The sequence below is a fragment of the Lissotriton vulgaris genome, chromosome 5 (assembly GCF_964263255.1).
Source record: "Lissotriton vulgaris chromosome 5, aLisVul1.2, whole genome shotgun sequence".
Taxonomy (NCBI): Eukaryota; Metazoa; Chordata; class Amphibia; order Caudata; family Salamandridae; genus Lissotriton; species Lissotriton vulgaris.
Window position 1 is genome coordinate 235,607,095 of NC_141693.1, and position 14,761 is coordinate 235,621,855.

The following is a 14,761-nucleotide window of genomic DNA, read 5'->3' on the forward strand; positions in this document are numbered from 1 at the left end:
GCTCTCTACTATGGATGTCTATCCCTCTGGTTGCGGGAGACGTCTTAAGTGGGGTAAGGTTGCTATGGATGAGGGGAAAACCCAAGCTATAGGGGCACTTCAAAAGGCAGTTCAGATCAAGTTGGATTCCCCCTCCCTGGCACATAGTAATGTGACTCCACTTTTTTGTGAGACTATCACGTACTTGAGCAACTTCTTCATAATCCCAAATAAGGACTTTCCTTTGGTGGAGCGTAAGAAATCGAAAAGTCTTTTTGGCTGGTTTACTAAAAAATGTAGGAGTAAAAAATCTGCACTTATTGCAGCAGTTAAAAGTAACTCTCCGACCAAAATCAGGCTAGCTAGGAAAGACTATAAATTGACCATTAAAGCAGCAAAAAAAGAATGGGAGGATAGGTACTGGTGTAACTTAAAAGAAGCCAGTGCAGGAAGGGACCCTAGAGGGTTTTGGAACCTAATTAGGAAGAGGAGCAGCTTAGATAATACCCTCATTACGTGTAACATCACGGGCCAAAGCTGGTATAATCACTTCTCGTCCCTTTATAACACCATCTTGGAGGGTAATCAGGTGCCGTCTAACACACATTCTATCCTAAGTGACCCCCTAGAAGACCAACTAGGAGACCCTTTCTCTCCAAAGGAAGTTGAAAATGTAATAAAATCATTGGTGCCACTTAAAGCAGCTGACCTTGACGGGATACCGGGAGACCTGTTACGCGCTAGTCACATTGAGTGGGGGAAGATAATATAGTCTCTACTCAATGCTATCAATAACGGAGCACCAGTCCCAGATTCTTGGAAAGGGGCGGAGGTCGTCCCAATTTTTAAAAAGGGGAGCCGGGTCGACCCCGCCAATTACCGTCCAATCAGCCTTATTGATGCCACACAGAAGGTTGCGGGTAAAGTGGTGTTGGGGAGGGTGCTCCAGTGGGAGGCCGACAACAATATTTTATCAGACTACCAGGCTGGTTTCAGGTCCGGCACCGGGACCATCGAACAGGCCTTTAGACTGTTTCTTATCTATTGGAAGGTGGTGGTACTGGGCAAAGGCAGTCTTTACTTAGCGTTCATAGATCTAAAGACTGCCTTTGACCTAGTGCCCCGGGAAAGGCTGTGGGAGGTCCTGTCTGGATTGGGGTTGCCCCCGTATATCTTGTCCCTACTGGTGAGGCTTCATGCTGACAATTTTGCACAGGTGCGGTGGGGCTCGAAGGGCCAAAAAACAGATAGGATCACAGTGAATAGGGGCATCCGCCAAGGTTGTGTGCTCGCTCCCACTCTATTTTCACTTTATGTAAATGGAGTTTTTGAACATCTATTAAAAAATCCATCAGATGCACCCTCCCTGGCGGGCAAACGAATACCAACCCTGCTATTCGCTGATGATACTCTCCTCATCTCGAAATCGACTGCGGGCCTGCAGAGCCTCTTGAATAGCTTCCAGGCCTTTTGTACCCAAAGGGGATTGATTATTAACAAAACCAAGTATTTGGTTCTGAATCCGCCTAAAAAAATGGGACGACCTCCTGTATTGAATTCTGCACCCCTGGAGAGGGTTGCGGAATTTGACTATTTAGGCATTCGGCTAACAAGCACCATGCAATGGAATTCGCACCTCCAAAAGATGTTATTAAGCCACTAAAAGGTAGGGGGGGCTCTCCTTAGAGAACAGCGCTCCTCATCAACAAAACCTATTGCCCCAGTTATTGAGATTTATAAAGCAAGAGGGGTTAGTGCGGCCCTGTACGGGGCAGAGTTGTGGGGCTCATGTAACATCGAGGTACTAGTCAGATCTGAGAATAGATGCTTGAAGGATCTGATGGCACTCCCCCAGAGCACCCCGAGTTTACCTAAGTTATTAGAAACAGGGTGCCGCTCGATCAAAGACCAAGCACAAATCCACCCGCTGTTATTATGGGCCCGGTTATGGCGAGTGCCAGATTTTGCTTCTTATGCTGAAGGTTTGAGGGAGGTCTTGTCTTTGCACGGCTGGTCCAAAATTAAATGGTTGAAAGTTGTAAAAATCCTGCATGGGGAGTTAGGTTTGGGAGATTCTTGGGAATCTAGATCGGCTCCACCTCTAGCTGTTCTTAAGAAATTGTACTGGAGTTGGATTACAAATAAAAATTATTCCGTGTCGAGGCATTGTAGATCCACCATTGAATTCTTGAGGGTTAAGGATGTGGCTGCTTGTGAACCCTATCTGGACATCATCACGAACCCTGTAGTCGGGCCTTGTATTTTAAATTTAGAGTGGGCGAATTGACTGCGCGCTGGAAACCTCCTCAACAGACCTCACCTTTTGGTCCGATTTGCATGACTCGGGTAGAGTCTGTCGCCCACTTGTTATTCGAGTGCCCGGCCTACGAAGTCCCGAGGCGTTGTTGGTTAAAACCAATATGTAGAGAACTTGGAACTCAACATTATAGCGTGGCGCAACGTATCTTGATGTCAGATACTCGGACTTTGTTTGCATGTGCTGTGCCCAAATCTTTAAGATGGTCATGGTCGATCCGATCCAAAAGGCTTTCTTTATCAATTTAATGATTCTATTTAAATATTTATATATATTTTGTTGTTTTAAATCCTTATTGGGGATTTTAAATGTTTATCGAAATAAATCCTTAAACTTGAACTTGTGGTCCAGGCTTAGATGGTGTGGGCGTCAACGTTTCAACCTGTCTTGGGGAACAGAGGGTATTTAGGGCCTCGGCCTGTGGTTCTTCCTCAGGACAGGGATGGGCAACAAAAGTTAAGTATGTGGTATCCGTGTTCCACACCTGCAAGGTGATGCGGAGCGAGGGAGTGTATCCTCCTACTGGTCCATGGTTTTACTGGAGGCTAGAGTCCTCATCTGAAAGCAAAAGGCCATCTGGTTAAGTTAGTGTAAAAAGATCAAATCGATTCAGGGCATTCAATGCGATAGCTTCAATGTCAGTCTGCTCGAACACTGACATTGAAGCTGCCGCATTGAATGCCCTGAATCAATTTGATTTTACTTTCAGATGAGGACTCTAGCCTCCAGTAAAAACCATGAACCAGTAGGAGTATACACTTCCTCGCTCGGCAACATCTTGCGGGTGTGGAACACGGATAGGACATTCTTAATTTTGGTTGCCCATCTTTGCCCTGAGGAAGACCCGCAATTTTGCCCTAAATACCCTCTGTGCCCCAAGTCGGGTCGAAACATCGACGTCCACACCATATAATCCTGGACCACAAACCCCCAACTCCACCGTGCAAAATGATGATACATCTCTGAAATTCAAAATATTTGTAAATAGACTTTTGTGAACAATTGATCAATCGTGGCTAGGCTTACCTAGACTGATATTCTCCTATCAGTCCAACTCTTGAATTGTTTTAAATTTGCTTTTCTAAGCACCTCTTGAAACCTTTCCCGTTCTCTTACCTCATATCTCCACTAGAGCACCCCCTTCTGCACGTTCCCCTGGAGCAACCCCTTTTCTGTCTCCTTCATTGCTTCTAGAATGCAGTAAGATATCTACTGCCAGTCCAATTATGATTGAACAAATATATGTTATTTTGGAATAGATTGGTTGTTACAAATTTTTTATTTGACTGTTTTGATTACCGTTAGCTGACATTGTGCATGCTCTAAAATTGTATGAAAAGATTATTGCAGGTTAGATTTATACTGTTCAAAGAAAGGTTTAGGACCATTGTTTTCTGTACCACTTTGCGCCCAGGTCCAAGACTATAATTGGGTCACCACATTTTCATAATGGCTGCCTTTTTATAAAGCGTCACTCTTATACTTCCTTTTCAGGATTCTGGTATATCACAATCACTTATTATTGCTAAAAACACCTGAGTCGATACTTGTGCTGACAAAGCTTTATATATATACGCTGATAACCCATCTATCCAGTAGGCCCTTGAACTTTTTAACTCTTTATTATCTCCTCAATACTTCTAACTGTGGGATTAAATGAGTACAGCTCAGGCATCGATGTGTCCAGCCTTTGTTTTCCTAGGAAGATAGTAGGCTCCCAACCACCTGAACTAGCACCCATATCAGCTGGATAAAGTCCTTGACCCCCGAGTGGCGCCCCTCAGGTTCTAGACCCTTGGTGTAGCCTCAGTAGAGCTGAATTGAAGATGTTAGGCTCTTGGCGACCGCTAATGGACCAGTTGGTGCCAAAACCTTTTCGTTTTTATTGACCGCCAACGCAAAGTTCCATCATCCCGACTCTTGATGCTACATCATTGTCTACTCACAGGAGGGGCCACCTTGAAGCTCTGGGCCAACCATTTACAATGACTGTCCATGATGCAGCTCTGCTTTTCACGACACAGTGATGACCGTCCACAACGTATTTCTGCTCTTCGCGGCCCCCTCCACTGTGAACAGAGACTCTTTGCGGCAGACTGAAAAGGGAACTGTTCGCAGTCAGCCTGAACTTGTGACTTTCTCCCAGTATCGCACGACCAGAGAGCTGTAAGTGGTGCTTTGCACGCTATTTTCACTTTAATGTTTAAAATTGAAAATCTCTAGTTCTATTGATTGCCTTTTTGTCAAATTTGGTCGTGATTTATTGATTACATTTTGTTCTTGCTCTATTTATTTAATTGATTCGGGATTTTTCTAGTTTTGTGTTTACACTTAATTATTATTTGAAGTGCTGCATAAATACTTTACACATTGCCTCTAGGTTAAGCCTATACTGCTCTGTGCTAAGCAATCAGAGGGTTGAGCACAGGTTAACTTGGAGTTTGCTTGTGCCTCACCCTGACAAGAATTGTGGTTGCTGCTTCAGTAGAGTTTCACTAGCCTAAACCAGTAACCCAATTTCTGACAGTCCTCAACATAAATCAAAGGAACTAATAAAAACAGGAAGAAGGTTCTGCCGATTTAATTCATTAAGACCCCTCCATGAAGTCCTGCAGGATAGAAGTAACAGTAGAAAGAAAACAGGTGAATTTCAAATGAGGATGTAACCATCATCATGTTGTCCTGACATCCCTAAGGTGATAGGGTCAAATGTACTTTGTTAGTGTTTCTCTACTTCTGAATATTTTAACAGTAACACTACTAGCATTAACTAAATTATATGTTTAGATTTTGGTCAAACAGCAATGCATGATTTGTGCTAATTAGATATTGTCAGTGTTTTAGTTTCTTTTTCTAAGTCTGTGAGAGTTGGAAAAAGGCCCGATCCAAAGGGTCACCCTAAACTTGTTGCCTTCCTCCTTTTCTTTTTCTTACCTTTTTTCCATTGGCTTAGGATTCTGGGCACTGTCTTACGGCTGGCCAGTGCTAAAGTGCATGTGTTCTCCCCTCTAAACATGGTATAATTGGTTTACACCTGTTTGGCATATTTTATTTACTTGTAAATCCCTTGTAAACCATATATCCAGGGCCTGTAAATTTAATGTTACTAGTGGGCCTGCAGCACTGATTGAGAAATCCATAGAAGTAGCATTTCAGACCTGTATCAGGCCTGCCACAACAGCGTGTCTGTGTGCAGTTTACTGCCACTTTGACTTGGTATTTACAACGACTTGCTAAGCTTAAAACTACCCTTTTATTACACATAAGTCACCCTTACGGTAGGCTCTAGGTAGCCATATGGGCAGGGTCCTGTATACATGAAAGGTAGGACATTTACTGGTGTGTCTTGCATCTCCTAGTAGTGACAAACAGCCTAATTCGTTTTTCACTACTGTGAAACCTATTCCTTTCAAAGGTTAGCACTGAGAATTCCTTAATACACTTTTTAACTTGTCATTCCTGAACAGAGATTAGTAGCTTTGTCATGTTTCATATGCTTAGAATGGTAATTACAAATCTTCCTTACTCGTAAAGCTGGATTTGGCACTATTATTTTAGAAATCCCACTCTTAGAAAGTGGACATTTCTCTGTGTTCACAAATCTGTGTGCTTTGCAGCCTGTCTCCAATACACATCTGGGCTCGGTGACAGCTACTCTGTGTGCATTCCCTCTAGACAGCCACAACACAGGAAGTATAAGTTTGTCTGCATACATCTGCATTGTGATGCCCGTGGCAGGGCAGGATGAAAGAAAGGGGATAATACATCCACTTCACTTCAATAGGTTGTATCCTGTCCCCACACAAATGACTGATTACCTCGCACAGATAGCCTGGCAGACAGGACTGGGTTGAAAGGGATACATTTGCACTTCAGAGTGCTACTTTGAAGTCACCCCCACGTTTAAGGCGCTTTTGGGTATACTAGGTCTATGACCCCATCAAATCAGACGCTACTGAACTTTTAACTGAAGCTCTGCCAGAAGAACTGCTGGCCACTTAAAGGACTCAACTGGACTGCTGATCTGGAAGGCTGTTTTTATGTTTGATGCCCTGCTGCCTGCTGCTCTCTGACTCTGGAGAGCTGGGCTCTGCCTTCCCTTCAAGTGATCTCCAAGGGCTTGTTGGCTTGCCTCCTGTTTGTTGAGATTCAGGGATATCAAAGTCTCTACCCCCAGTCCTGTTCCTGGCTCACTGTATGTGGTCCAGACACTTGCAACATAGACTTTCAATAGCATAACCAGTGCTTCGACCCGGTTGCGGAAGTAAAATTGTATCAGAACCAGCACTTTGTCCCCACAGCTAGAGACATCAGACAGCGTTTTGCCATTGCTGCAGCTAGGTGAGGTCCATGCATCCCCTTGACTGCATGGCAGAATCCAGCACATTGCTCAACGTCTCTCGGCTCCAACACCTGTCTTCGGAACTAAGGCATCACCTTCACTGCATGGAGAAGATTGACGCATCTAGCTGTTTGCCATAAGGAAAGGTACTTTGTTCGCAGGGGCCTGCTTGGGTACTGTAGCCGGCTGGTGCTCCATCGCGGTCGGCCCAGACTTTGACTTTGCCTCGGTCCAGCACAATCTAAAGGAACCTTTTTAGCGCTACTTGCTTCTAAGCGCTTTACTGCATTTATTCCTTTAAAATTCAATATCTCAACTTCTATACATTGGATTTTTGTTGTTTTGGTCTTGTTTTGTTCCGAATATAACAATATATTTTTCTAAACCTGCGTGGAGTCTTTTTGTGATGTATACATTGTGTTGCTGTGTGTGTGTGTTGCACAAATACTTTACACATTGCGCATGACTGCTCTGAACCAAGCTACTTGAGGATGAGCACAGGTTATCTTTTAGTGTGTATTTAGCTTAACGTGACTAGAGTGGGGGTTCTTGCCTGGCCTGGGTGCATACATTATTCATCCAGGAATCCCATTTCTAACAGTGAGCAAGTGTGTGGGTGTGTGTGTGTGTATATGTGTACATGGTGGAAAAGCTTCCCAAATAAGTCTATTTTCTCAGAGGTACAGGAAGGGAATTCTCCTCAGAAATGTTTTTTTTCCCTATGGAGTACAAGAGAAATTGCCCAATGCTTAAAGGCATGTTCAGTCGAAAACATGTCAGATCTGTTTGTTTCTAAATGCATGCTATTAACATATATTTCATCTAAAAATAATTAATGCAGAATAAACAAGTTTAACGAACTGCAAAAAGTTACCTTGCTGAGAGGATGATGACTCTTGCTTCCAGCTCCTTTGCTTCCAGCAACAATGAGGTCACATTTTTGATTCCAGGGTTAAACTGCAGCACTTTCTCTGCCTGTGATTAGTGTGAGCAAAATGAATTAGTGCAGTAGAAAAATATCTCCTAGCGTGAGCCATGCTAGTTAGATTAAAGGTTCCAGAGATATGTATTTTTATGTCAAATTGATAGAATTTTTATCTAGTCCTTTGTTCTGTTTCTTTCCCTTTTTTGCACTGTGCATGCAAATTGAAGTCAGTCAAGACCGGAAAAAAACTAAAGGCGTGCATTCTATAGATAATTAGAAAAAAAGAGTTTGGAAAATGCAATTGATAGTCAAATCAGTGTTTTTTAAAAAGAAAACCGAAAAAATCAAAGAAGAAAACTTAAGAAAACTAATTTAAAAAAAACAAGTATTGCACAGGTTTTTTTTACCTTTGAGAGTAAAAGTGATTATCTTACACCAAAGAAATTTTGTTTCCAAAGAAAAAAAAACTTGCAAGTTAATAATTGGTTCACATGCAATCCTCGTAAAGAAATCATTTTGGCGCGGAGGGTCCGGGTAGGGTGGGGAGGGAAGCGGGACCATTTTGTCTTTGAGTATCCATTCTCAAGTTCAATCCAAAACTATCTCAACATAAAAGACGTGCTTCCGGAAACAGTCATGGATCTTGGGGGGTTTTGAATTTTTTTGGGTGTTCGTGGTTATTTGTCATTTTGCTAGTTAGACTTGATGGGCGACGTGCATTTTCCATGCATATATACCTTAGGTCCACGCCTGTTGTCATAGGAAAGTTGGTCGAGGTTTTCATAGTTCCTTTTTTTACTCTGATGAATAATGTGCACAGAGAAAATATGTAGACACAGAAGAATATTATAAACAGTTGAAAATGACGTGTAGTAAAGCAATCCAACATCCACCTCCTTTCTCCACTGCTCTCTAGAAAGGGTACATATAACACTGGAGCTTGCAAAAACGCACTACTGATGTTAGTGAATGTCCGAGGCTTGCTACAGGCTTAGAAATCCTCAGTTACTGAAAGGCAATGCTTAAAATGAGCAGGTACTGTTCGTTTAGAAGTGCCAGAACTGCTTACTTTTCACTAAACAAGTACAAGGACTCTTCTCAGAAGAGCCCGTCAGGACAATATTTACATTTTTCAATTGGACTTCACTATTTTAAATAGTACAATACTGTAGCATTATATCCTGCTGCAATGGGCTGTACCCATTGTAAAGGGCCATCTTCTCCAGTTATGGGCCCAATCAAGAGGAGAGGACATGCAATGAGGGAAAGGCCCTTTGTTAACTTGTACAGCTCTCTGCAGAAGGGCTATAATGCTATTAGAACATTCCGCCCACTGAAGGTAGAATATTCTACAATAAATAGGGAGAGATAGAAAGACAAACATTGGAATGTTGGAGCAAGAGGTGTTTACCAGCCATTATTAATTTTAAGTCACTTTAGAGTCTTCACTGCTGCGCTCAACATTCCAATGTTCTAATGGCATTTCTCAACTGAGACAATATTTGTATTGGCACTGGCCATCACTGCACTTCTCAGAATAACTTAATAACTTTGAATATTCCAGTACTGCCAATTTTGAAAAAGCGGTCTATGCATTTAATAGGAAGGAACGGACATATCTCAGAAGGATACCTAAAGAATTTTTACTTTTCCGTAAGGTCCTGATACGGTTAACTAAAAAGCACAGGGACGTTTCATTACAGTACTCTATACAATTAGGAATTCACAGAGGAATCTTAATATTAATAATCCCATGTAATTTTACAGGAATTTTGTCAGAGCTTTTAAGTTTACCCACACATGCACACATGAAAATGAATTATTTGATTTCATGTTGGCTTTAGCCTTTCAACAGATTACACTAAATTGAAAATGTACTACCAAACTTTCAGTTAAACTCTGGTGGAATAATGTTTGTCATTATCTCAGACTGGATATTGTTTTTGTCTCCTACTTTAAACGTTTTCTTAATAGGGATTTATTCTGGTCACCATTAACTAATTACTTAACTAAAAATACAAATACTCATGTGCTACGCATTTGTTCTGAAAATTTTCAACCACCACGAACTGTTATTATCTCTGCTATTTGCTCTTTATCATTTTTCATTATTACATTGTTTGTTGGTTATTCTGATTATTTCTTTACTGTGAGAGTAGTGTTTCACTGCCATTCGATCTTCAGTTGCAGACTCATATCTTGTACCTGTTTCCCCTCCTTTCCTTTTCCCCTTTCCTGTGATATTGTCAAACTGAAAAAAAAGCTTTCTACTCTGTTTTATTACTTATCTTTCCTTTCCTGCTATTTTACAGTTATATAATACTTTCATGGTTTGGTATTTCTCCTGTTATTGTTATTACTCAATAAATCTTATTAAACAAAAAAAGTACCATGTATTAATATGATATTGATCTTATTATGTTAGCCTGATGATGTTGGAACCTATGATTAATGGCCTCAAATTAGTTTATATAGCAATGCCAGTCCCTATCCATAGGCCGCCATATGTTGAATATGAAAATACCTCTTAGGGGGGCCCCAGTACTTTCAGAAGCACTGTACTAGAACTTGTGAAAAGTACTCCAAATGACTCTGGTGGTCCCCATATATAGGGTTCCATTACTTGTATTGACGGAGCAGCTGATTCCCCAATTCTTCTGATGAGACATTACGGGCAGATCAGAGCAGGCACCCAACATTTTTAATCGACCAACGGCTGTACTGCAAAGGGCTATAACACTAAAACAACACTGTTACTTTTAAAAATGGTATAGACACCGTTTTCTTAACCACTTGGCTGCTAGGCGTTTCCCCCCCTGTGCTGGAAATTGCCATTTTAGTGGCACCATGACGAGCTCAGCTCGTCATCAGCACACGACACCCGTGGGTGATGACGAGCTGAGCTCGTCATCAGCATAGAAGGGGTTAAGATATGGTAAGGAACTTAACAAAAATGTCCAGTACTTTAAATGAGGCAGTGTGCACATTGTACAGTACCAGCATTTCTCAGCAGCGCCACAATTCTTTACTAAGACAGTACAAACATTTCTCAGAAGAGCCCCTGCACTTTTCATGGCAAAGCACAGTTACTTATCAGCGAGGCCTCTTTACCCAAAGGGGATGATATGTGCACTTCCTACCTTATCACCAGTACCTTTAATGGGACAGAGGGGGACCATCTCTACCTACCCCAATACCAATGCGCAGAGTGTTTCTAAACATTTCCACAATAGTTTAGTTGAGGCTCTCCTGGCAGTTTTAAATGTGCTATCCTTTGAATGAGCTCGTATGGGCACTTGTTGTGAGACCCTACAGGCTCTTCTGATCAGGGTCCAATACTTTAGTGAGACACTTCTGGCACTTCTCCGAAGGAAGAACGCACTGTGACAAAGCGAGTACTTGCAATATACTTTTTCATGTTAAACACTGCCAAAAATAAGTGGGGAAAACTTGCATGTTTGACCTCAATGTCTATTTCAGTTCACTGGCTCACACTAAAACTGTACAACTAAACTAATAAGATGTTAATGGTACTACTATTTATAACTTAAGCCCACATAGGAACAATAATACTGCACATCTGAATCCAGGCCCCCAAACAGAACCTGTCATTGTAGTAGTTACGGTGTGTTGACACCGAGGAAGTGGCAGAAACCAGGTTGCATGACTGACTCTGGTGACTTCACTGGTGTGTGAACTGCCCTAGAGATAATGCACCGAATTCTTTGCATTGACAAGTCTGAGGTCCTATGGAGTCAGACTGTGCAGTGTTAGTGCTGTCTTCCAGCTAATCAATGTCCCATTTCTATACAGAAGGATGAGAGGAAAGTTAACGGAAATTACTCTCAATGCACAACAGATCATCTGAGAATACAACACCCAACCTTTATGATGCGCAAGAAACTACACCTGTTGCTACAACACCCAGACGCCGTGAAGTATCAAGGGCAGCATCTAAAGAGGCAGCACTCAACTCTATTGACACTCTGGCTGTGTACCCATGTCATACCACAATGCTGAACTTTGCGCCTATCTTCTGAAAGCACTATCTCTGCTACTTGGTGTATTGATCTCCACACCGCTAGTGGGTAACAGCAGGCAAGATAGAAAATAAGATGCTAGTATCTGACATTACATCCAGTTTCAAAATATATCGTCAAGAGTTTCATTTGATTTACTGACCCCTTTCCTGCCAATACTGCCAATGAAAGGATTCAAGAACAGAGAGAAGGGTCTACCTTGTCTGATGATGTCGGAACAGGATTAGGAATGGTGACTGGTTAGATTGGTCTACTTCTCCAGATCGACTCTTAAAGACCCATTGTGCATTTTGGTTTCAATTGAGCAAAGAGTACATCAACACGTGGAATCCTGAAGGCACCAGTTGGACTGTGCACACTGGGACTTGCATATTCATCTGAGCTTTATGATTTGATATCAAACGAAGCCTTGCTATGCTCTTCCTAATCAGAAAAGAGCACCTTCCCCAGTTGCCATCTCGTTGCAGCTCTGTGCATAAGTGATTATTAGAACAGGGGGCACAGTATACTATTAAAGTGTACAACACATTCACAAGACCCACAGATCTATGACCCTAAACACAGATTATGTGCAAAAAGTTTTGGTAATTCTTTCGAATGTTCCAGATATTAACTACTCATAGGAATCAAGGGAAGGAAAGTAATACAAGAAGCAATAAGATTTTATAGAATTATGAGCAATACGGATGTGTTAAAATTTACAGCATCTGCTCACACCCCAAGCGGAACATCGGGTAATTTTGAGTGTAAAACTACATATCTGAATGTAAGTGGCAATGTTTTGAACACGAGCAACTAGAAATCAACTCTAAATTACATTTTCTAGTTGAATGTTACCTGAACAGGCTTTTCGGATATTTTATTGAATGCGAGATGCATTTCACCTAAATTTGTGTAGTTTCGCATTGTAAATGTAAATGTATTGGCACTTATATAGCGCACTACTTACCCGTAGGGTCCCAAGGCGCTTCGACCGCTGCGAAACCCTTCCTGGCTTCCCTGAGAGATGGCCCCTTAATGGGTATCTCCAGGGTGAGACCAGGCATCCCCGGCGGTCTAGTGGGGCTGTTAGTGAAGATGAGGCAAGCTAATGCCCAGAGTTGCCGAGTGTGGGCACCGAGGCGAGAGAATTATCGAGTCCGCTGACCCTGGTCCAGAAACCTGCCGCGCCGGGAATCGAACCCTGGTCCCGGGCCGTCCTCTGCTCTCGGGTCTGCCGCCTCTAACCAGCGAGCCACACTACTTCACAGCATTATTTTGAGTGCGTTTGCATAATTATGCCTGCATCAAATTACGTAAGTTTTCCCACCTCTACTGACAATCTGTGCTCACTCATCAACTTCTGAGCACTGACTCTTTATATTCAAGTCCCCACATTCAAGAAAATGGGCACTCTGAATCAGTCCTTCTCAGACTGTACCCCAAAAGTTTGGAAATAACTTCCGCCTCTCATCAGGACTCTCACATCCTCATATACAGCTTTCAAGAAACAATTGAATAACTTTCTCATGATTAAAATGTTCTCAAGCAACGCTCATGCCTAGCTACTGAGTGTAGTTTGTGTTACATACATTCTGATGGATCTTTTTTGCTGTGGGTGGAATTCTTCGGCATGTGCAAACAATCCCTCATTTTACAGACAGTTTGTAACTTGTAAATTCCAACTTTTCGTCTCTTCATTGTCTTACCCCCTCTCTACTTGTTATTCTTTCCTTGTCTTGTTTGAGTTTTCTTTCTTGTATTTGTTTTGCATGATTTGAAAAGCCTTCTGACACTCTACGGCTATATATGTACTATATAAAAATTTATAAACATAAATAAATAAAAAACGGTTTCCCAGCACAGGATGTTGTTAATCCAAGTTCGTAGGAGTAGTTTGCTTGTAGACCCCTAACCAAAATTGGTGTACTATAATAAATCAAGGTTTGTAAAGCAGAACTTATCACCCCTAAGGGTATCCAGGCGCTGGGGGCTGTTGGGGAGATTAAGAGAGCTACTGCCCAAAAAAACAAAAAGTGAGCTATTGCCCAGAGTCACATGCTGCTGAGCTGACACTGGTGCTGCGAATCGAACCTTGAGCCCCGCTCTGTTTTCAGATGCTCTGGCCGCTGCACCCTACTATCATTTTGAACAGGGGTGAAGTAAAATCCAATTGATAATCCTTTTGTCGTGGCAGTGATGACAAAACTGGACAGAGGAATTCTCAAGAGTCCTAATTGTTCTTCCCTTTGGAGAGACAGAGAGGTTGTAAATCTCAGAGCACAGGGGAAAACTTTGGTCTAGGGTCACAGGTCAAAGATGTCCAGGTGAAGGCTGACATATAAGTCGATATATAAGTGCACCATTCAATCAGTATATTTATAGGACAGCCAAATATGGCACCATGCTTATACCTACGCCACTGAGAAGCGATGTCAAAGTTCCTAGAGTGTCTTGTGCTGCTGAAAAAATCTATGTCCGGGAAACACCACCCTAGCCAGGTGAGTAGCCAAGATGATCTTAAAGGAGGCTGACTCAGGTGCCATATCCATATATGCCAGGTTGATTACAGTTATGTTGGTTAAGCAGACTTATAGTGTTGCAAACAAGGACATAACATTATTCAATGAGAATAGATTGGAGGCTACTTAATTACAATGCAATGTCCAAGATGCACTTCCTCCCGGGCCAGAATCTCCAAATAGAAGAGAGCATGTTAGAATATGATGGTTCTCTAGTCTTTTTGTATAAGTACACACTTGCCTTCTGAGGGCTGTAAAGAGTCAGTCACATCACATCAGACTCACAACTCTTGCGCAGACCTACTTGCTTTCAGACAGGTTACTGTTTTGTGAACTAGTACAGTTTCTAGGCAGGCAAGTCCACTGCCGTTGGGGATGTTGGTTCATTAAAATTTGCAAGATGAAACGCAGTTCCATTAGCACACGGTGCAGCCCTCTGCGTGAAGCGAGCCTGAGAGAGCTCCATTCCGCTGTAACGAACAGCACATGCGTTTGTGTCTCTCTGAATTATTTCTCCTGTGAATGGTTGACCTAGTTCTATGAAGCTAGAAATCGAATGAACACACTTTCTGTTTGCTCCACCAAGTCGGAAGAGCGGTAAATGTGCAGCTTTATGGAAGACAAGGGATGTGCTCTCAGGAGGAAGCGTGTCTGCAC

General features: G+C 42.2%; 1 protein-coding gene across 4 annotated transcripts in view; it reads right to left on the reverse strand.

Moving 5' to 3' along the window:
- The window catches only part of GRIN1 (glutamate ionotropic receptor NMDA type subunit 1), an 851,805-nt gene that overhangs the window by 555,274 nt on the left and 281,770 nt on the right, over window positions 1–14,761 (reverse strand). For 2 of the 4 annotated variants that reach the window (XM_086921247.1, XM_086921248.1), the window contains exons 4-5: window positions 8,301–8,363; window positions 7,513–7,613 (exon numbers count right to left, since the gene is read on the reverse strand). In XM_086921247.1, the coding sequence (XP_086777373.1) occupies window positions 7,513–7,613; window positions 8,301–8,363 (164 nt within the window). The remainder of the gene's footprint in view (window positions 1–7,512; window positions 7,614–8,300; window positions 8,364–14,761) is intronic. The other 2 variants (XM_086921250.1, XM_086921251.1) reach the window with 1 other exon arrangement.